We start from the raw sequence: 20,462 nt of genomic DNA on the forward strand, positions 1-20,462 counted from the left end.
AATGTGTTTTGGAAGCTGACAGGACTAAAAAAAAAAAAATGCCAAGCTGTAGCTGAAGATTTATGGCTCCAATACCAAACTTCAGGCAAAACTTCTGCTGTACTATTCTAATACATTAAACAACTGGGCTTACAACCAGGCGTACAGATACCAGAGTTTAGGCTGCAGTGAATCAAATCAAGCACCTACAAGTTTAAGACGAGCTGTTTACCTCTGGTTTCTGTTTATGAAATGACAGTGACACTAATCTGTGCCAACAATGCCAACTGCAGCACAGATCTCCGTCTGACGGGTGTTAGACAGCACACACACACTACGGCTGCACTTTGGTCACAACACAGTGCAGTGCTTCAAAGGCTTCCCACTTGAGCTATGGAAAGCTTGTTCTGAAACAACATGCTGCTCTGCATGTTAGCTGCTAGTTAGAGTGGTTACAGAGACACTGTACATGACATAAAGACGGGGTCTTCATTGTTTTTCAGGCCAAGGAGCCCTTAGCTGAAAGAGAGATGGAGCAGGGACCCTTTACATTATATACTGTATAAAACTGCATTGCAGGCAGAATGCCAAATGAGCCTCAGGCTGAAGTTTTGACCTGTATTTGCTTTTCAGGTCGATGAGGGGTAATAAAGATAAGTTGTTACAAAGGGCAAAAAAAATGGATAGATTTTATTGTGCATTTTCAGACATATTTTAATTATTGAAAATAAAAAAAGGGTAAAAAAAAAAAAGATCGAACAATATTTTTGCGGCATCCCTGCAGTAACTCTGAGGACTCCATATTGAAGACTGAGGACACAAAAGTTATGTCACAGGACAACCTTTATCTCTGAATGTCATATGCTGCCTTCAAAATGGAACATGATTACTGTGTTCAAGAGCAGAGTCCATATGAATGCTCCATCTTGAGGTATTCACAGCCTCCTCAGAGGAAATTTTCTGACCCGCTTGCTACAAGCCCCCAGGAACAGCGCTGGGTTTTGAAGCCAATTTGACGAAAGTGGCCAAAAGTGGAATTACAACGTCTAAGTCCATCACGTGATGCCATTGGGCCTAAAAAGACTTTCCCCCACGAACTTACATTGTGAAAGAGATGTCTGTAAATCATGGATATGGATAAATATGTTTGAGTGCAACAACCCCTGTAAAATGACTTTACTATTGAGATATGATACTTCAGTTTCCAGTGCTGTCTAGGGCGGCAGCCTGTTAGGGTTGCTCCTTGTCATCTGTTAATTCTGGTTGGTACTGATTTGTGAACGTTATTGTTGTTACTGTAATTTGTTTTACTGCAGTTGAAGCATTCTCTGGCACAAGAATTTCCTTCTGGATAAATAAAGTTCTATTGAATTAAACTGAATTTAATTTGGTCCGATAACATTTTGAAAGTCTAGACAGCTAAACCAGAAGTTAGCTGCTCAGCCAGTGGAAGTTTTATGTGTGCCTGCTCTTTGGGCCCCATGATGCAGAAGATCCAGGTAATTTAATTCTGTGGAAATCTAAGTGCCACTGAGCAACTTTCATAGGAACGAACAAAGCCCCGCCTCCAACACCACATCTATCTATCTATCTCCATCCATGGCTCTCTAGCTTGCTAAATTGTAAGCCTCGTTAGCTTCTTGAAGCCATGTTGCCGTTGCCTAGCAGCTCTGTTCTCAAGACTTAACCATTTAAACCCCAGGTATGTTGTGTACATGGCTTCCAATGTCGTAACACAAGCTCACAAGTTCCATTTGAAGGCAGTAGTGCTGCTATAAGCCGGGATGGGGACTGTCTAATGTGACAAAATCAATATAGATCACATAATAATAAGTGGCATGAACAGTAGTGGTCAGGATTATTTTAGAATATTATTATTTTAGAATTCTTTGTTTTAGAATCCTAGCTATGCGTACATAATGATTAGAGTTGAAATCATAAGTCAATTAACTGATTATTCTGTTAAATTAGCTGGTTGTCTTTAAAAATGTGAGGACTGGCTGCTTTTAATAGTTATAACATGAATATAACTGGGTTTTGGACTGTTAGATGAACAAGATGAGCAAGTAGAACCATCACCATGGGCACTGGGAAAAATATACTGGGCGTTTTTCGTTAGTTTCTGGCATTTTAAAGACAAAATGATCAATTGGTGATGAAAGTAATGGTTAGTTGCAACCCTAGTAATGACCTTTCACAGCGTAACGTTAAATCTATGTAATTTAGATATTTATCCGGTGGCACCTTCACACTGCTTGTTTTTATTGTATGAAATGTCAAACAAAAGACAGTCAGGGTGCCATTTTACAGAGGGTTGAGAACAAGAGGTGAATGCTGCAGACAGATTCCTGGATTATATTTAGTATATTCAGCTTTCTTGTTAGACTCTTCTGACAACCCTGCCATGGCTCTATGATAAGTCTGCTGAGAGCAACTAAGTGGAAAGGCACTACTTTCCTCCATTAAAATTTCAATTATGTATCTTACCCCCCACGGCTGGAATGTAAGGAGTCAATGTATCTGCCTATTTCAATAAAATAAATTAGAGTGGTATGGGGTAAATGTAACTTGAAAGTGCAGTGAAAAGCAGCACTTTTCTCTCTTAGCGAATGCCTCAGGGACCTGTTTGACAGCATTAGTGCACCGCAGGGAACAGCACACACTGTATTGTAGGCGAGACAGATATACACACTCTCAATGTACACACTTGTACTGTACACAAACTAATTCATTCCCTCTTCACATGCATTATACAACATGAACAAGCACCAACGCACACAAAACAAAACAAAACTATTCAATGTAAAATTCCAATATTCCCATGTACACACACAAACACAACATCTGGAGACCTTCCTCCATCTATCCTTTTGTTCCTTGACGCAGGGTCGACGTCGGCTCTAGCTGCTAGCTGTTGTTGCCATATTTAGAGTGCTAGCACTGCACGCCCAGACAAACTGTCAGAGGAGCTCTTTTTCAACAACCGGCTCCATGTGTGGTGCAGCGCGGCCCATATGGATGACTGGAGAGCAAAGTCGCCTGGGAAATCGCCACTTACTGAGAGTCAAGAAATGCTGATGAAAGCCAAGTGCTGACCTTGGCTTGTGCACAGCTTTGCATTAATGAGTGTTTTATTATGACACGGTTGTTGCAGGAAATATGAACATTCTGCATTAATTGTCCCAGAGGGATGAGTAAATTGGTTGTGATTAAACATCCATTCAAGGACATCAAAACAGGTATTATTTCATTATATCTCAGATACTAACACCCATCAGGGACGAACCCCATCCTAGAGTCTACCCATAATGCATTATTGCTGAGTAGATATTCTATCTAGGAAAAATTGGATCTGATTGAAGTTGTCTGAAAAACTTAAGTCAGTCAGGTTCTCCATGAATAATGCAAACAGCACCCATTTAGGCCAATTACGGGGCTTTCACACTTAAAGTTTGACATTACAAGTCCACTTTTGGTTTTGGGGAGAGCTGCACAAGCCAGAGCAGAGGACACTACGCAGATTTTCACCAGGTTTTGCTGCAAATTCACCGATTTCTGTAGCAGCAATTCAACTCTAAACTAGAACTGCACTTGGACAGTGCAGACCTCCGTCAAGGCCAATGGTCCAGTCTTCTATGATGTGCATCTGCACACGCAACCTTGGATATATTTCCAAATCTATCACAATTGCAACGACATGTGTGGGCTTTCCAGAGGGTTACTGGTAGCCAAGAATGTGGATTGCAGAGTCATTGTATTTCAACAACTGGTTCTGTTTTGTCACAGCTGAACTTTACAACCATCTACTGGCTTTTAAGATGTACGACATTTATTCCACTAAGGCCAATTGCCCTATCTTGCAATGTTAACCAATGTGAAAAATAGTCTGTCTACCAGCCTCGTGATTCAGATCTACTTAAAAATTCAATGTTTTTTTACCCATAGACTGTATGAAATAATGGACATAGCTATTGTGATGTCACCTATTGGTTTGTGGACATCAGTTTGAAGCCATAAGTTTGGCATTTTGGCCTTTTTTTCAGGGCCAGAAGTGACTGTATCTGGATGGGAGGATGGAACTGTAGAGGAGCGAGGCTTGGCTTTGACTCACAAACTGTAGTGACGCTTCACAGACAGTCACACTCAAGCAACCCCATCCTTAAATATCATAACTTAACACCTCAATAAACAGTTAATGGGTGAGTTTGACCCCCATACAGTCCTCATGAACAGGGAAATAAGCTATACAGACCAAAAACTTTTTTTGTACCAGGCTGTAAAATGTTTATTTGTGCTGTAAAGTTGGGTATTTTAACACAGGTATCTGTGAGGATTGACTCAGTTTTGTAGCCAGCCTCAAGTGGCCATTCAAAGAACTGCAGTTTTTAGTACTTCGTGTTAGCTTCATTTTTTAGCCCCGGCGTTTGCCTCTTGGTTCTTCCTTGGCCCGTGCTACACCTTCCCATCAAGTTCTACTGATATCGGGACCAGTAGTTTTTCCAAAATACTCTGAACCGATAACATAGTTCTCCTTCTACACCTCTTCTCTTTTAAGATAACATGAAGCTCTCAAGCATGGCAGAAAATATCAGAGTACAAAGATACTACAAAACTAATATTGTGATTACGTACAGTCTGATGTTGCCCTTAGCATCTAGTTAGCTGCTTTGTACAATTATGTTATGCTCTTTATTCTGCACAATGCCTTTTGCCCATTATTTGCTTTCATGTGTTTGGTCTGACACACTGAAGCACAACTCAAAGAGCATTTTAATTACACGAGTGTAGCTTTGACCCAGCTGACCTCTTGCCTTTTTGCTGCTGTGTGAAAGAAGTGGACCATCTAGCAACACCTTGACCCCCAGACAGAAAAGTACCGGATATCTTCCTTACACACTTCATCACCCAGACACAGACAGATAAAGTGCTTCAAATTAAACCAGATTCAAGCAGTGAAACATAAAAACTGGATTATCAGGTGATGCTAATGGTGAGGACGACAGCAGCCATATACCAGCACGTATCCATATTAAGACACACCCACACATGAGAGCCTTTATGGAGACTTTTCATTGTCTGCAAGGAATCTGAAGTATATACTGCCTGGACTGCTGTGCACAAAAATGATCACACACACATATTTTTATAACAGAAAAGCACACTAACATATCAATAAACCAACAGATGTAAATAAATGAAGCGAAAGATAAAAAACTAGATCAAAAGACAAGAAAACTTGAGTTTACTCGTCATCTTTTCCCCAGTGAGCTGCTGTGAAGACGAGACAACAGTATCATTATCTTGAGAAACAACAAAACAAAATGTTAGCTCTGCATCTCTGCTCATGCAACGCTGATGGTTTGATGTTAATGGCTGATGATCTCTCTGGTCTGATTAGTGAGCTTAGCTTCTGCGATCTGAGTGTGAACGGGCCAACGCTGCCTGAGATCAGAGATCTCCCCCCTTAGGCACACACACAAAGCGCACACTCATAAAAAACTAATGCACAGAGCAAAAAGAAACAAGGCCCCACGTAGAAACAAAGTACAGCATTCACACTCTGCTCCTGCTACACACTCATATACAACCCCCCATACAAACAAAAACAAACTCATAAAACCATACACACCCCTACAAGGACTCAAGGACTCAAACACAAACACACCAATTTGTTGCGACGCATGTACAAACACACATTCACGCACTGTCCGAGTGCGCATACACACGTGCAAAAACAATAAAGCAAACCTTGTTAAGGGAGTGGGAGGTGAGGCAGCCAGGCAGAAAGATATAAATAGCCTGTCTGAATTCAACAATAGAGGTGGAGGGGGGTCGAAAGACAAGAATGAGGAGGAGGAAAAGAGGGAGAGAGACCACAGGAGGGAGAGAAAGAGAAATGAGCTTTAAGGGACTGGGGGAAGGAAAGAGGTAAAGAAGGATCTAGATGGCTGTTGAGGTAAATAAAACCAGTATGGAATAAGAAAACAGCAGGTCTCATTGCAGGAGAGAGAGGAGTGGGGGAGGGGCCGGTTCCCTGTTTCCTGATACGAGTCATAGATGTACCGCTTCATGCAAAGCACGACAGCAGCAGTCACAGTTGTTGGCATATGGCAGCGCGTGCAGCGCTTTCACCAACTGTCCCAGGCTGCCAAACATGGCGTCCACCCAAAACCTTTGGCACCTGTGCTTGCATTATCATTGTCACATCACTTCTGACCGGACACACTAGCACCCATTTCATTAATCATGTATGCATGCATGTTAACCTTCTGGCAAAGTGGCAGAATTGTCCCATTGTTAAAGAGCAGAGTCAGAAGTCATTTGCATTGATTTGCATTAAGTGTCCTTAATTGATTTGCGGTGACGAGCCTGAAGTAAATTGGAATAGCAGCTAAACGGCAAGTCAAAAATAGTCTTTAATGGTAGCATACAGTGATGTGTGATGAGAGGGCTGGTCTGCTGCTGCTGCTGCTGCTGCTGCTTTTGAGGATTGCCACGTGAATAATCCCACATGGGACAGGTCAGTCTTCAACATGGTTGAACAAAGCAGATTATCTGCTCTCCTCTATCACCTCAGACCAGAGCAGAAATGTCAAACATTGATTTAAAAATAAAGGCTGTGCTTTACATCTGTGTGAGGGTTTATATGGCTGAAACGCTGGGTGACCAGGTTCAAGGTCTCTTGCTCAAGGGCACTTTTACAGGACACTTTTACAGACACAGACAACAATGTTTTTTCATTGTGACTGACCTTAGCTTCCATCGAGGGCAACTAATGTTAATATTTACTGTCGATTAAAGGAATAGTTTTACATTTTGGAAAACATGCATCATTAGCTTTCTTGCTGAGAGCTGGATGAGAAGATTGATACCATGCTCCTATCTGTCCTTTCATTATGAATCTTGAGCCAGGAGACAGCTGGGCTACATCCACACTAATGTGTTCTCATTTTAAAATGAAAATAATTTCCATACACACAAGCACCCTTTCAGAAATAATCTGTCCATACTAACATGCCTGAAAACGCATATCACATGATGATTCATGTACACTGGGTATGCACGTGCTGATATAAACAGGAAGCAGATTGTCTATTCTGCATTTGGTTGCTTTGTTACAGAAAATATCACGGAGGAGGAGCAGCAATAGTGAAAAGTAAGACCAGAGATTTCTTTGCTAGGGCCGACGACAAAGTGGAACTATTACTGAAAGTAACACATGAGTATAAGGCGTTGTTACAAAGCAAATATTAGAGCGATACATGGAGCATTATCCATCGCTGGGGAACTGATGGCAACGGGAAAGATGTCCCCACACAAGACCTAACTATAATGTTTTGGTTTGGCATGTTTTGACCAATTTGGGTGCATCATCATCTTTAAAAGTCTCCGTGTCTGCCTATCCAAACTAAAACACAACCCCAGAGTTTTAAACTAAAATGGGGTCAGCTGCGTTTTCAAAAGTCTCCATTAATGGGTTTGGGAATGCCATTATAGTGTAAAGGCTGGGCGTCAATACAGCAACAGTTAAACAACAGTTTACAACAAAAACGTGTTGGTGTGGATGTAGCCTTGGTTTAGCTTAACATAATGACTGCAAACAGCGAGTCTGGACTCGCAAAGAAATAATCCAGCACTCCAGTAAAACCACAATGGTGTCCTTTTACACTTTGGTTCTTTCTATAAATAAAACAAATGATACATTGGTTATTAGTGAGCTCAAGAGGTGCTGGTATAGGGGGATTTTTTTTTCACCTTTGGACAGAGCCACGCCAGCTGTTTCTCCGTTCCTCCAGTCTTTAACCTGCTAACCTGTTTTCTAGCTGTGAGAGTGGCACTGAACTTCTATTTTCTGCAAAAGTGTATTGAAACTATTCCTTTAATTTAAAATGGCCATCTCAACCTCCAAAGCCCAGGTTAGCCTTTTAAAAATGTTTAATATCATAGTAAATTGAATGCAATGCAGAGAAAAGCAACAAAACTATACATCTGAGAGGCTGGAACAAGCAAATGTTTGCATTTTACTCTTGATAAATGACTGATGATACTGCACTTGTAGTAAAAAAAATGCTGGAAAATATTTCTTTTAATTAATCTACTAAACAATTCAGCACCATTCAATGCAGCCAAGACCCAGTTCCTTCATACAAAGCCAGGTTTAAAAGCACAGCAAGTGGATGAAATTGTACTGTTTATTGTCCAAAACAAATGAAATCAGGTTCTGGCAGCGTTTCACAGACTCCCGCTCTACAGTCTGGGGCTGACCCCACTCTAATCCTGTGTCAAACCCCTCTGGCTAAAACACTGGTTGAAGCTCATCCAAGGCTGAGAGAGACGGTGTGGACTGGAGGAGATCAGTGGTAGTGGCATTGAATTCCTCTGGTGACAAATGGTGGGTGTTGGTGATGTGGAGTAATCCCATTCACAACAACAAAGCCCAACCCCCCACCATACACACACATACACTGTACACTGGAATACAGAGTGGAGTGTGATGGGGGGGAAGGTGTGTACACATGCATGTGGATGTGGGTCTGCGTCGGTGAGGGTGGAATTGTAATCCAGCAGATTATATGTGTGTGAGTATGAGTGTGTGTGTTAATGAAAAGGCTGTGATCTGGGTCCTTGTCTAACTTGCTTACGCCTCGCTGAGTCTCCACTGAGCCCCATCTGTCCCTCCTCTTTCTCTTCCCCTCTGCCCCTGTCCCATCTTCTCCATCCCTGCCTTTTCTTTTCCTCTCCTTGCACTCTCCATCCTCCTCCCTCCCTCCCCTCCTCCTCCTCCCACTCCTCCTCCGCAGCCAGGCAACAACACAAACAGTACCTCTTCCTCCTTTACTACCACCACCCCTTACTCCATCCAGCCATGCTAATTGAAAACCACTCTCTCTTTATCTTTCCCATTCTTGGTACTTACATGTCACCTCCATGTTTCCAAGTGAAGTGTGATACTCTCCACAGTGACCGGTGAATCCTCCTGCTTTTGCCAGAGAAGGACTTTTTAAGCGCCCGACGGGAGACAGGGATGGATGGCAGGATGGATGGAGGAAGCAGATGGCTCCTTGGAAGAGTGGTCTAGCTGATTGTGGACAGTTAGCTTTAGCGTTAGCCACAATAAGGGAAGACTCATCTGTCAACAGAGCTCGTGCACCTCCTCCTTGTGCCTCTTCCTTTCTAGGCTGTTCCTTCAGGTTTCCTGTTTGACTATCTCTTTTAGCATATTCCCTTTAAATAAATAAAAAAAAACTAAGAACAAACTCTCCCCGTTTTTTCTCTAACTCTCCCCCCCCCGGCTATAATATTTCTGTATGCCTCTCTATCTGCCTTCCTCCCTCCCTCTGTGACTCTAAGAGCATCAGCCAGGCTGCTCTGCTTCGCTTATGTTGATCTCCGGGCTTATGCCCTGATTGGACACACGCCACGATCAGAGACGCCAATGGTGGTGCAGCAAGTGGATCACATGATAAGTGTGTGTGCGTGTGTGTGAAGGGGGGGGGTGGGGGGGTTTAGACGGAGGGGGAGGGAGGGAGGGATGAGAGAAGAGGAGGAGAAGAAGGAGGAGGAGGGGTATCATGAGTGGCTGCAAGCCACTACATCAGTGAGGGATTTTTTTTCTAAGCAGAGAGAGATGGAGGCTTTTTTTTCTTCTGGTGGGGAGGTAGAGGAGGAGGAGAAGCTCTCAGCACAGACGTTTGGATGAAGAGACAACAGGCAGCCGTACAAGAAAGAGTCTGATAGACGCACACAATCACTGACGCAAATAAACACAAGCGTGTACACATGCAGCGGAGAAGTGGCTCCATCTTACCGAAACAGAGCCAGAGTAGTGCAGCGCAGCAGCGGTAATTGGACAGGGGTTGCTATGGAAACAGGGGAAACGGTTGCCTGACGGTCGGAGCTGTGCCCTGGGAGCATCAGACTTGCCTCCATTAAACACACACACACGTCACGTACACACAGCACACACACCTCTTGTTCTCTATAACCACTTCTTTACTAAACACTACAGTCAGAAAGCAAACAAGACAGACTGTATACTGGCTCTACATGATGTGTGTGTGTGGGGGCATCAGTGCCACAGTGTTTTTAAGCTTCATTTAAGCCTCTGTGCCTTTGTCTATAATGAGCATAAATTCATGTACAAGCCTGTGTGTGTGTGTGTGTGTGTGTGTGTGTGTGTGTATGTATGTTCATGTCTTTGTGTGCAGGGGCAGATGCTCAGTGAGCCATGAAGAGCCAGCGGCTGAGAGAGCCTTCAGCGTTTAAGAAATGCTCACACACACTCACAGGCCACAGCGCCGTGCACATCCAAATATCGATAAAACCCGAGCGAGGTGTTTTAGTATTCCACACCTCAGAATGCTCGGTGCTGTCAGTGTCTGGCAGTGACTGTGGGAGCTGCAGGGAAATCTAACCGTACAACGAGCCACGTTTTGAAGTGGACGCCCTCAGGATTATCCTCGATGCAGCTTATTATCCTTCCACACACCCCAGAGAGGATATATCCTCATTTACCGTATGTACATGAAGAATTGAATGCGGCGTTGCATTTACATTCACACACTAGAGACTAGTCCTTTTACAACACAAATCTGTCAGATTGTTGCTTACCAAACGCCAAAGCATATTTGTGTAAATCATCATTTCCTACTGATGACTAATGGCTGCTTAAGACTCATTCTTCATCAAGACCATACATTTCTTAGTCGACTGAGACACCAATAACCAATTACATGACTGATTGCCTAAGACGAGGCAGCTCAACTACAAAGTTCAATAGTCCAGTTTAAATGACCAATTGGTTGCAGTTAAAAGGACGATAACTGTGCTTCAAATCAGCGGAAGTGGGATGGACGGCATTAATATTATGTATTACTGATCCTAGCCTCTGTTCATAGTTATGCCTACACCATCCATCATAAGGCGAGTCAGCACTTTGTGTTTATATAAATCAGTATTATCTTTGACATTATTCCTCCAAACTTGCTCAAATGTTATAACCTTTGTGGAGATACACTTTCATCCCTTTAAGTTTTATTTATTCTCTCCTTCTTCCTTATTTCTATCCCTTATAGACACAGGAAAGGTTTAAAAAAAATTGTCCAGGTTCTAATCCCTGTGTCAAATGTTTAGTTATTTCTTGATATATTCCATTAATATGTAAAAATGAAAAAACATTTGGTAGCAAAACCATCCATTTTCCGCCTCCTGTAAAACGTTTAAATACTTTTGATGTCTTATTTTAAATTTTGGGCATATGCATTTTTTATCTTATCAAAAGTGATGAACTCACTAAACTCAGAGACGTAGGTGTACCGTGGCAGATGTGGGCTTCTGTCGGGAAAACATTTCCATTCCAAGAGAGTGTGGTTGTGCTTTTATTCAAAGCTGTAGTTGGTAACTTTTATAAAAATAAATCATTGTCATATTTGCTGAAACTGCCACTGTATCCACACAGCAGTAGATGAGATAAGAAATTGTGCTCCTCAAACTGTCAAACTAGGCAGCACTGATCAAGTATGAATCAAGATTCTGTTACTGTACTGTTTTTTCTCACCTAAAATGTTTTTGGAAACATATTTTAGTGTACTGTTTAGCTGTAAAATGAGAGAGCAGTTTGTTGGTGGGTGGTAAGTATCAAGTTGGGTGATGCTTGGTGCTTTGGACGACTGTTTTCAGCTTGGTGAATGGGTCACAAATGTTCTCATTGTACAGCTAAACAGTACACTAAAATATGTTTCTGTAAAAATTTAAGGTGATAAATAGGCAAGGCAGTAACAGAATCTTGATTCATATTTGATCAGCGCTGCTGAGTTTGACAAATTGACCACAGCTCACAAGCAGTGACTAATATGATTGACAGCTGTGTCACAGACTCCTTGGCTCTGCCTGGTTGTTTCTGATGCACCGTGGTAGTTTCTAGGGAACGCCATTAGAGGCAGGAGAGGAAGGAGGGACGCAATTTTTTTCACAGACTGACTATCTCATGTAATACTTTGTGGATACAGTGAAAGTTTCAGAAAAAAATGACAACAAAAAGTTATTTTCATAAAAGTTACAAACTGTAGCTTTAATTGATTGCTCCGCACTTTTGTCCAAACACGTCCGAAGGATTTAATCCAAAGAAATATTCTCTGACAAGTCATAGAAGAAAAGCTAAAGACACTTTTGTGATTTGCTTTTCCTTTATCCTCTCATTTAATTACTCAATTTACTGACCCCATGAAAGCACTTTGATTTAAAACTAATTTCTTCTTCTTGTCATTAAAAACATTTTGTCATTTAATGCTAATGCTCAGGCTTTAGATGGATTTACACTGCGCTTTCCCAGTGTGCGGAGAAGACATCTTCCTCCTCTCCACCTTCTACACATTTTGTTTTATAAAATGTGCAGTCAACGACTGTTTCAGTTACAGATAAACAACTCAGTTCCTTGTTGACAGAATTCGGTACAAAATGACAACTTTCAGACATCATCAGAGGGGCTGATGTCTCCAGAGTATTTCCAAGTTCATAGCGGATACAAACTGAGACACTCAGCGTTCGAGGCTGGAAGCGAAGAGCACCACACGCACCATTTAGCTGATAGGAAGCCCTTGAGACCAAACAGTCTTGCTATCGACAAGCTGCTGCTGAATTTCAAACTCCCAAGGTACCGTGTGATGAAAGATGAGGTCGGGGAGGAAAGAGGGGAGAGGGAAGGGAAGCATCATCTATCCCAACTCAATCGAAACTGACTCTCGCCTTCAAGGGAGGGGTGTGAAGGATGGGATTGGATAATAGGATCGCTTGCTATGGGAGGTGTGTGTACGGTACGTGTGTTGAATTCTACCCCAACATGAACTAGAGATACACCTCAACATGTGATGTGGCAGTCATCCCAAGCCTATTAGAGATGGTTGCATCCTCCCTATATCTATCATAAAATACATAAAGTGTACAACATGTAGATCATCAGACTGACAGACTGAGGTGACAAATTATCCGTTTTCGTCTCTAAATTCATTAAAACAAACATAAAACCATGCTCAGAAGTGATGCTACTACCAAAAGTTTTTTTTTAGTGACTGGCCAAAGTAGAAAAACAGATGGTGGTGAGGATTCAATAGACTGTAGGTGTGTTCAACCGCAGCGACAGTGGATGAATACATTTTTCTGTTTTTCATCTCCACAACAATATGTTATGATTCTCTATCTGTAGCCTCCTGCAGTGGATCAAAACGCTGTACCAAATCTCAGAACAACAACAACAATACATTTCAAAATCACTCAGTTATTTCCTTTGTGAAAGTTGAGAGCCAGACTTTATTCACAATCTCGCATCCGAGGAGTGTTTGTAACAGCAGACTGGCTTATGAAACCCACACTGCCGTCTTCCATCATTTTACTCGTAGTGAAATAACTGAGGATGATGCAACTCCAGCATCACTCCATTTATGCACATGAACCATCATTCCATTCACAAACAAAAATAAGATGTGCAAACTCCTGAAATTTCATTTTCCAGGATGCTGGAGGCTGAATAAGCTATTACAGACTCACTTTCATGTGGCACAATATGTGTCCATTTACTGTAGTGTGACATATTGGACTTGCAGAGCAAATGCAAGGGCGAGGACTGGCTCATTCATGTGTGAGGAACCAATTCATTGCTGATCAAAGCCAGTAAATGTGAGCAAAAGATTCAGACCAAAGCTTGGACACAGGGTGGCTAGTAGTTTGTGAAAGTAGGGTACTTGACACTGCAAGATAATCATGATTTGTTTGACAAATGATGGGAAAAGATACGGCATCTGTTGACTGCTACATCTGATGCCCAATTGAATACACAACATACAATATCTGTCATAAACACCTCATTACTATTGCCGTCTGGCAGTGTGCACACACTCATATTTCCTGTGCGAGCCGACTCAACATTAGCCAGCTTACAGGAAGTTTTTCATCTTCATCCAGACTCCAATGAGCTCCAAATGAAGATGTAGTAGCTTAATCAGGGGCTCAGCCAATAGAGGCAGCTAATGTTTCATATCCGAGAGGGGGAAAAAACAATGTGGGAAAAATTCAAATTCTGAAAAAGCCCCCGAGATGTGTATGCAGTTCCCGCTCTCAATCTGTGCCCTTAAAAAGGAAATGCCTAAAGCAAGTTCATCTGTGCAAACAGGGGAGAAAAACCCTTCCATGTCTTTGCGTTTTAATCAGGCCTGATATTTGCATGGGACTCTTGGCAATGCCATTCTAATAACTAACACAATTTGAGATATGATTAATACTGTTGTAATTATGACTGAGCTGTGCGGCTGTGCTTTCTGCCAGAGTCTACAACAGAAAGTCAAAAAAGCATGAAATCCTACTGTGCCTTAATTCAGTTTAGTTCACCTTAATCCTGGAAAAAAAACAGTTTGGTCTGCAGTGTCATTGACTATTAGGCTTCACTTTCAAGATTCAAGGGGCAGTCCACCCCAAAAACTTACCTTTAGGGCTATTTATCAGTGTAGACTGTTTTGGTGTGAGTTGCTGAATGCAGATATCAGCCCTAGAGATGTCTGGCTTCTCTTCAATATCATGGATCTATATAGCTTGTGGTGCTCAAAATGCCAAAACATACATTTGAAATCAGAAATCATGACCTGGTTACGCAAGATAATCCACAGACCTTGTTGTGAGCAGTTTTACGTAGGAGCTATTTTCTCTCTACCGAACTACATCCACCAGCCGAATCACCACGCAGAAGGAAGCGTGCATCTACTGCTAGCACCATTGAGCTAGCTAACGTTGCAGCTCTGAGATGTACAGTTATGAGCTGTGACTCATCTGAACCATGCATGTCATAAGTATGAGCCTCTCATTCATGAGTAGATGCAGGTGTAGTTCAATAAAGAGAAAATAGCTCCTACATGAAACTGCTCACAACAAGGTGTGTGGATTATCTTGAGTAATGAGGGTCATGATTTCTGGAAAGAGACATTACTGTTGAGTTTTTAAAATGTTTTTTTATGGTGCTTTGCGCAACACAAGCTGAGTGCCATCTAGTTCCATTATATTGGAGAGAAGGCAGACATCTTTACGGCCGATATCTCCAACACTTAGCAACTCACACCAAACCAATCTAGACTGATAAATAGCAACAGAGGTAAGAGGAAATATAGGTATTTTTGATTTTGGGTTGAACTGTCCCTTTAAAGCTCATAAGAGGAAGCTGTCCAGAACTATTAAAACAAATTTAAACAGTATTTGTTTGATAAGACCGTGTATACTTGTCAAAGCAGCTCAAATGCAAATGCATATACGTCCTAATATGGGGCATACCAGCCCCCCAAAAATGGATTTCATTGCAAAAAAAAAATCACGCTGTGATTTCTTGTAATGTTGCATCTTTTCCTGTTCAGTTCTTTTCATGTTTTTTTAATTAGTCAAAGACATGAGCTGTGTCCCAAATCAACAGAAAATTATATAAAAAACAAACTGCCAGGGATCAAACTGGGACTCCGAAAAAGCTACTGCCAATTTCAAATTTGGAAACTTACTAAAAAATGTTCCTGTCGCTGTCTAATCCGTGTTTACAATGTGTTTTAACTTTTTCCAGCTGCGAGGTGTCCATCAACAACACACTCAATAATCAAACACATTTCGTATGCATACTGGCACCAAGTGTACCCAATTTTGTCTCTTTCTAGTGTGAATGCACCACAAGCTCAAAACTGAATGATAATCAGTATGCCTCATGGAAATGACACACAGCGATGTTTCTCACTCATCTCAAACCTGCCATCTCCCAAAAAAAACACACACACACACGCTGTGTACCTTGTTGAAGTCTTCACTTGTGGCTCTCATCTCCTTCCAGGTTTTGTTGAGCAGCTGGATGCAGGTGCAGAAGAATTCCTCGAAGGAGCGATCGTGGGTGAAGAACATGGGGTGGAAGTCATGGCAGTTTTCACTGGCTGTGGAAACAAGAGATAAAAAAGTTGTCACCTACAGCAGCAGTTAAATTGAGACCTGATACCAATGAGTCACAGCCATCTATTTTATGGCAACACTTAAATTATCACAAGTTTAATTACTTGTTTATTTATACTAAACTGTAATCAGTGCCCTTAATAATGCTCTAATGGGTGTGACAATTACTTATTCATTCTATAATTATGAGGCTAGAACCAGTATTTATTGGTGTTTGGCACTATCATAAAGTTATTTACAAAGTAAATGGTGAGCGGTTGGTTCCAGCTGAACATTGTGTTTCCAGATCCAAGCAATTACAGTTTAACAGACATTGTCAGTTCCACCATTTTGTCAGATCTATGACCAAGAAAATATAAACAAGCATGATGGGATTATTTTTAGTGGTAACTTGTAAATTAGCTGTGTGTGTAAATTGTGTGAGAGTTTGTAAATGTTTTGATATAGTTTCGCTGCTGTCAAACACGGATCCCTGGGATCCATCAAGAATGTTCACTGTTTTTGTAACTGACACACAAATGGTCATTTTGTGGGCGAGGTATTCCTTCAACGTTGATCTCTATTGTTGATACTTGAGGGACAGTGTACAGTAACAGTGTTATCCATCTCCTCATTTAACTTACAGCTAGAAATCAAAAAGCTAATATCCCAAAATGACAAACCTTTCCTTTAACAGAGTAGTGTGTAGGATTAGGGATGCACACTGATATTGGCACGTCATTGGTATTAGTCAATATTGGCTTTTAAATAAAATATCAGAATCGTCCAACACCCTGATAATGTTAGTGTGTCATTGTTATCGGCCAATATCTGCATGGTATTTCTTAATTTGCACAATGAATGATTATTACATACATTGAAAAGTATAGTATAACATGTCTCCATCTGCTGGTTGACTACCATTATAAGAGCATGCATAATATGATGTTACTACTACAAAAGAGACTTCATGATCACTAAAATTAAGTGGGGGAAAAAAGTGGATATATAGATAACGGTCAAATGAGTTGTTATATATGCGCATAACGGATATCGGCAAAAAATACAATATTTTGCACATCCCTTTAGGATTTAGTGGCATTGCAACCCACAGCATGCCCCTCCATTTTCAAGCATGTAGAGGAACATATGGTGGCCTCACTTCAACATAGTGAGGTTTTCAAAAAAAACAAAAGGCCCTCTCAAAGGCTGGCGTTTGAGCTGTTCAATGCAACATTGCAGGCTCTGTGGAAGAGGACCAGATCCCTTTGTAGATATGAAGGACTTAATCTACGATAATGACAACAAAATGATTTTTAGTTTCAAGTGATTATATACCAATGTAAACTTATTATTATCAATATCATATTCCATTTCTGCCAGTAGATCCCCTAAATCCTACACACTGGACCTTTAATACACATATTGTATCAGTGACTCATCTGACCATAGTCTGCATTCTTTTATTTATTTGTTACCTCTGCACTCTCTTAATTAAAAGCTCAATGAATCTAATCCCAATAAGCCTGATCCTGCCTCACATCACTACATGTCCACATACACTGACATATAAATAAAACACGGCCAGTTGGACAGCAGAGGTCCATTTACTTTTTACCTCCTCCTCTAGAGCGACTCATGCCATATGGTGGCCTTCAATTTATAAATATGCAATTGGGCCTGAAGGAATGTAGCCTCGAGCCTGGACCTGAACACCTGACTAATGCACAACAACAGGCCCACACACACAGCGACTGCAGGTAAACATCACTTAGCTAGAAAATGTTACAGATGAAGTCATCAAATAGCTGCTGCTGAAAGGTTCTGCATCACACTTAAAGTGACAGTCTAATGATCAGACATGATCGTTCTGACACTGTGGCTTGAAAGAACAAATCATCAGACTTGTGCATACTGGAGTCACATTCATAACAGAGCATTTTCCTGAAGATAAAGTACAGACTGCTCATGAGAGATAATCTAACTAGTCTGGGAGGGATTTTCAGATTCTGCGTTACAGACATGGCAGAAAGTTGATGTGTTTATTTCACAGAAACAGCCACTGAGAATGAGATAGAGTTCTCCCGCAAAGGAAGGCTGTGTTATTGAAAATTTAGCTCCTCATCAACTTCAAACACAAAATACCCCTTGGAGACAAATTGTGACCAGCAAACACCGTTCCAACTGGATTAAGTTTAGATTTTTCATTTTGCAAAGCCAGAGGTGGTTTATTTTCTTTATTGGCAGTGCACTGAAGCGCTTCAATCCCCACTATTTGTGTGAGAGTGTGTTTGAAATAAGAATGAGAGGGAAGAGGGAAAGCAAGAGCTCTTCAGTGCCCAAACCATATTAACCAAGAGGTAGAATAACAAGGCTTGACATTCACTGGAACTAAATTCGTCTCCCTCTCGTCGTCTTGCGGAGATGAGTGGCAGCCCTTGAGCCAAAGGTTGGTTCATTTAAAGAGTTTCAGAGCAGAGCAGCAGGGGCACCGGCCCACCATGAGCAGCCATGAAATTGGATGGAAGGGGTCAGGCAGCAATTGAAACTTCAAGGTATAATGAGTGATGCCCGCAGGCCATGGGCACGGCGACCTGAGCCTTGATTTGGAGCGATGGATGGGAGATTAAGGGGAGGGCAAGATGGAAAAATCCGGAGGGATGTGCTACCGGTGCCGTTAGTCAATCAGGAAACTAATGGAGGTGAGCCAAAACAGATGCTGACTGCCTGCTTAGTCAACAGTACACTGCCCCTCGGGACAAAGCGAGAAAAAAAAAACCAAAGATGAAAGAGACAGGGTGAATTTTAAAAAAGTCAAATATCCTTTAGGCTGACTGGTAAAAGTTGTTGGGAAGGTTGAAGTTTGGAGTGACCTCTGAGCTAAATGGACTGTTTATTGATAGGACCAACAGAGCCCCGAGGTGTCAAGGTGAGGGGAATTACATGTCAAGGCTTATTTGGGAGATACGGACAGTGAGCGGTCTCATGTGGCTCGGCAGAAATTTCTCCATCCTCAGGTTTTGCAAGGCACGCTGACTCGCAGACAGTTTTATTACCTCTCACAGGACCCAGCAGGACCTGAAGCAGCACAGCGATGAGGCAAAAAAAAAAAAAAAAAAACAACAAAAAACATTATTGTGATTTGACGCTCAAAATAGTTCCCAAACATTGTTCTGCATTGTAATACTCTGATCGCAAGCCTACCCAAATGGTTACAGAGTGTGGATCACTGAATATTTCATCAAACAAACATAATTCATCCAAGCTGAGGAAATAATTTAAGAGGCGGAAATCTGGGCGCAGCTGCTCTGCATTTCAGCAGACTCCTGAGATGAAAACACAACAGTATGGTGGTGTAATACTTGTATCTATGGAAGTAAAATCAAAATATAGTCTAAATCACACTAGATTTCAAATGACTTGTAGACATTTCATTTTTACCTTTGGGGTTATGGACTGTATAAAAAGCGCTGCAATTTCACTGGTTCATTAAATGTTGATGCAAACACCTGCAAATAAAATCTGCTCTTTAACCTCGTAGATGTTGATCCTTTTAAATTCAATGCAGATGAAAACAGTCCTACCCAACGTACACTTAGAGACTGCACTGTATTTCATTGAGCCTTTCAGAATTACCAGCTGTTTGTATTGTTTTTGCAGAAGAATAGTCCAGATGGAGCAAAATATATTTTTCAGTACTTCCTTTTCCAGCATTTCAACTGCTTTCCAGCCAGCTGAAATGTCACATCTGAATCATTCTCACCACTGCACAAATGCACTTAAAATTATCCCCCTGAATGGAGATGGCACTGTGTGAGTGCAAAGTCATGTTACTGTGATTAGGTAACTATTGCTTTAAGCCTTACTAGCCTTAAATCTGCCCCTGTTTTGTTTTTTGTTTATTTTTTTTACTAAAGTGATGCTTCAGCATTATTCTGGAATAGAAACATCTGCTATACAATAAAATACTGCACCACCCATCACGCTGACTGATGGAGCTTAGTAGCTGGATTGGCTGTACTGAAGGAGAAAAAAAGGAAACACAGAACTCCTCGCTTCTCTTGCCCCAAATCGTTCAGCTGCACATGACCTTAATCTGGCTGAGCGCAGTCATCCTGTTTGTGTGTGTGAGGCAACAGGGAATCATTAGGAAACTTTCAGTAACGCACACTGTCATTACTGTCTTCACGGACAAAGAGATGAGTGTCACTTATATATAGAAGACGCATAACGAGAATGTTCTGCCTTTAGCAGAGACGCCATGAGCTATACCCATTTCTCCTCATTACATGCTATTACAGCCCTGGACATTCAGATAAATGAAGCTGATGTAGCCACCATGATGTCACCCAGTGGTTTGTGGACTCCAGATTGGCCTTGTAGCCATCGCCATCTTGGACCTTTGGAGCCTGAAGTGACCATATTTAAACAAGAGGTTGGAGCTAACTCTAGATTGGATGTCGCATTGCATTTACAGTCTGTGGTTAACTGTGATAATGAGAAAATTAAATGTCCTTTAGAAAAATTGATGATGTGACCCGTTA

At 41.5% G+C, this 20,462-nt stretch overlaps 1 protein-coding gene across 4 annotated transcripts in view; it reads right to left on the minus strand.

Annotated features, from left to right (window-relative positions):
* Positions 1 to 20,462, minus strand: part of elmo1 (engulfment and cell motility 1 (ced-12 homolog, C. elegans)) — a 145,969-nt gene that overhangs the window by 22,612 nt on the left and 102,895 nt on the right. For 3 of the 4 annotated variants that reach the window (XM_049601787.1, XM_049601788.1, XM_049601786.1), the window contains one exon: positions 15,787 to 15,923. In XM_049601787.1, coding sequence (XP_049457744.1) covers positions 15,787 to 15,923 — 137 coding nt within the window. Of the gene's footprint in view, positions 1 to 8,896; positions 9,364 to 15,786; positions 15,924 to 20,462 lie in introns of those variants that run through there. The other variant, XM_049601789.1, reaches the window with a different exon arrangement.

The sequence above is a fragment of the Epinephelus fuscoguttatus genome, linkage group LG17, assembly GCF_011397635.1.
Source record: "Epinephelus fuscoguttatus linkage group LG17, E.fuscoguttatus.final_Chr_v1".
Lineage (NCBI taxonomy): Eukaryota > Metazoa > Chordata > Actinopteri > Perciformes > Serranidae > Epinephelus > Epinephelus fuscoguttatus.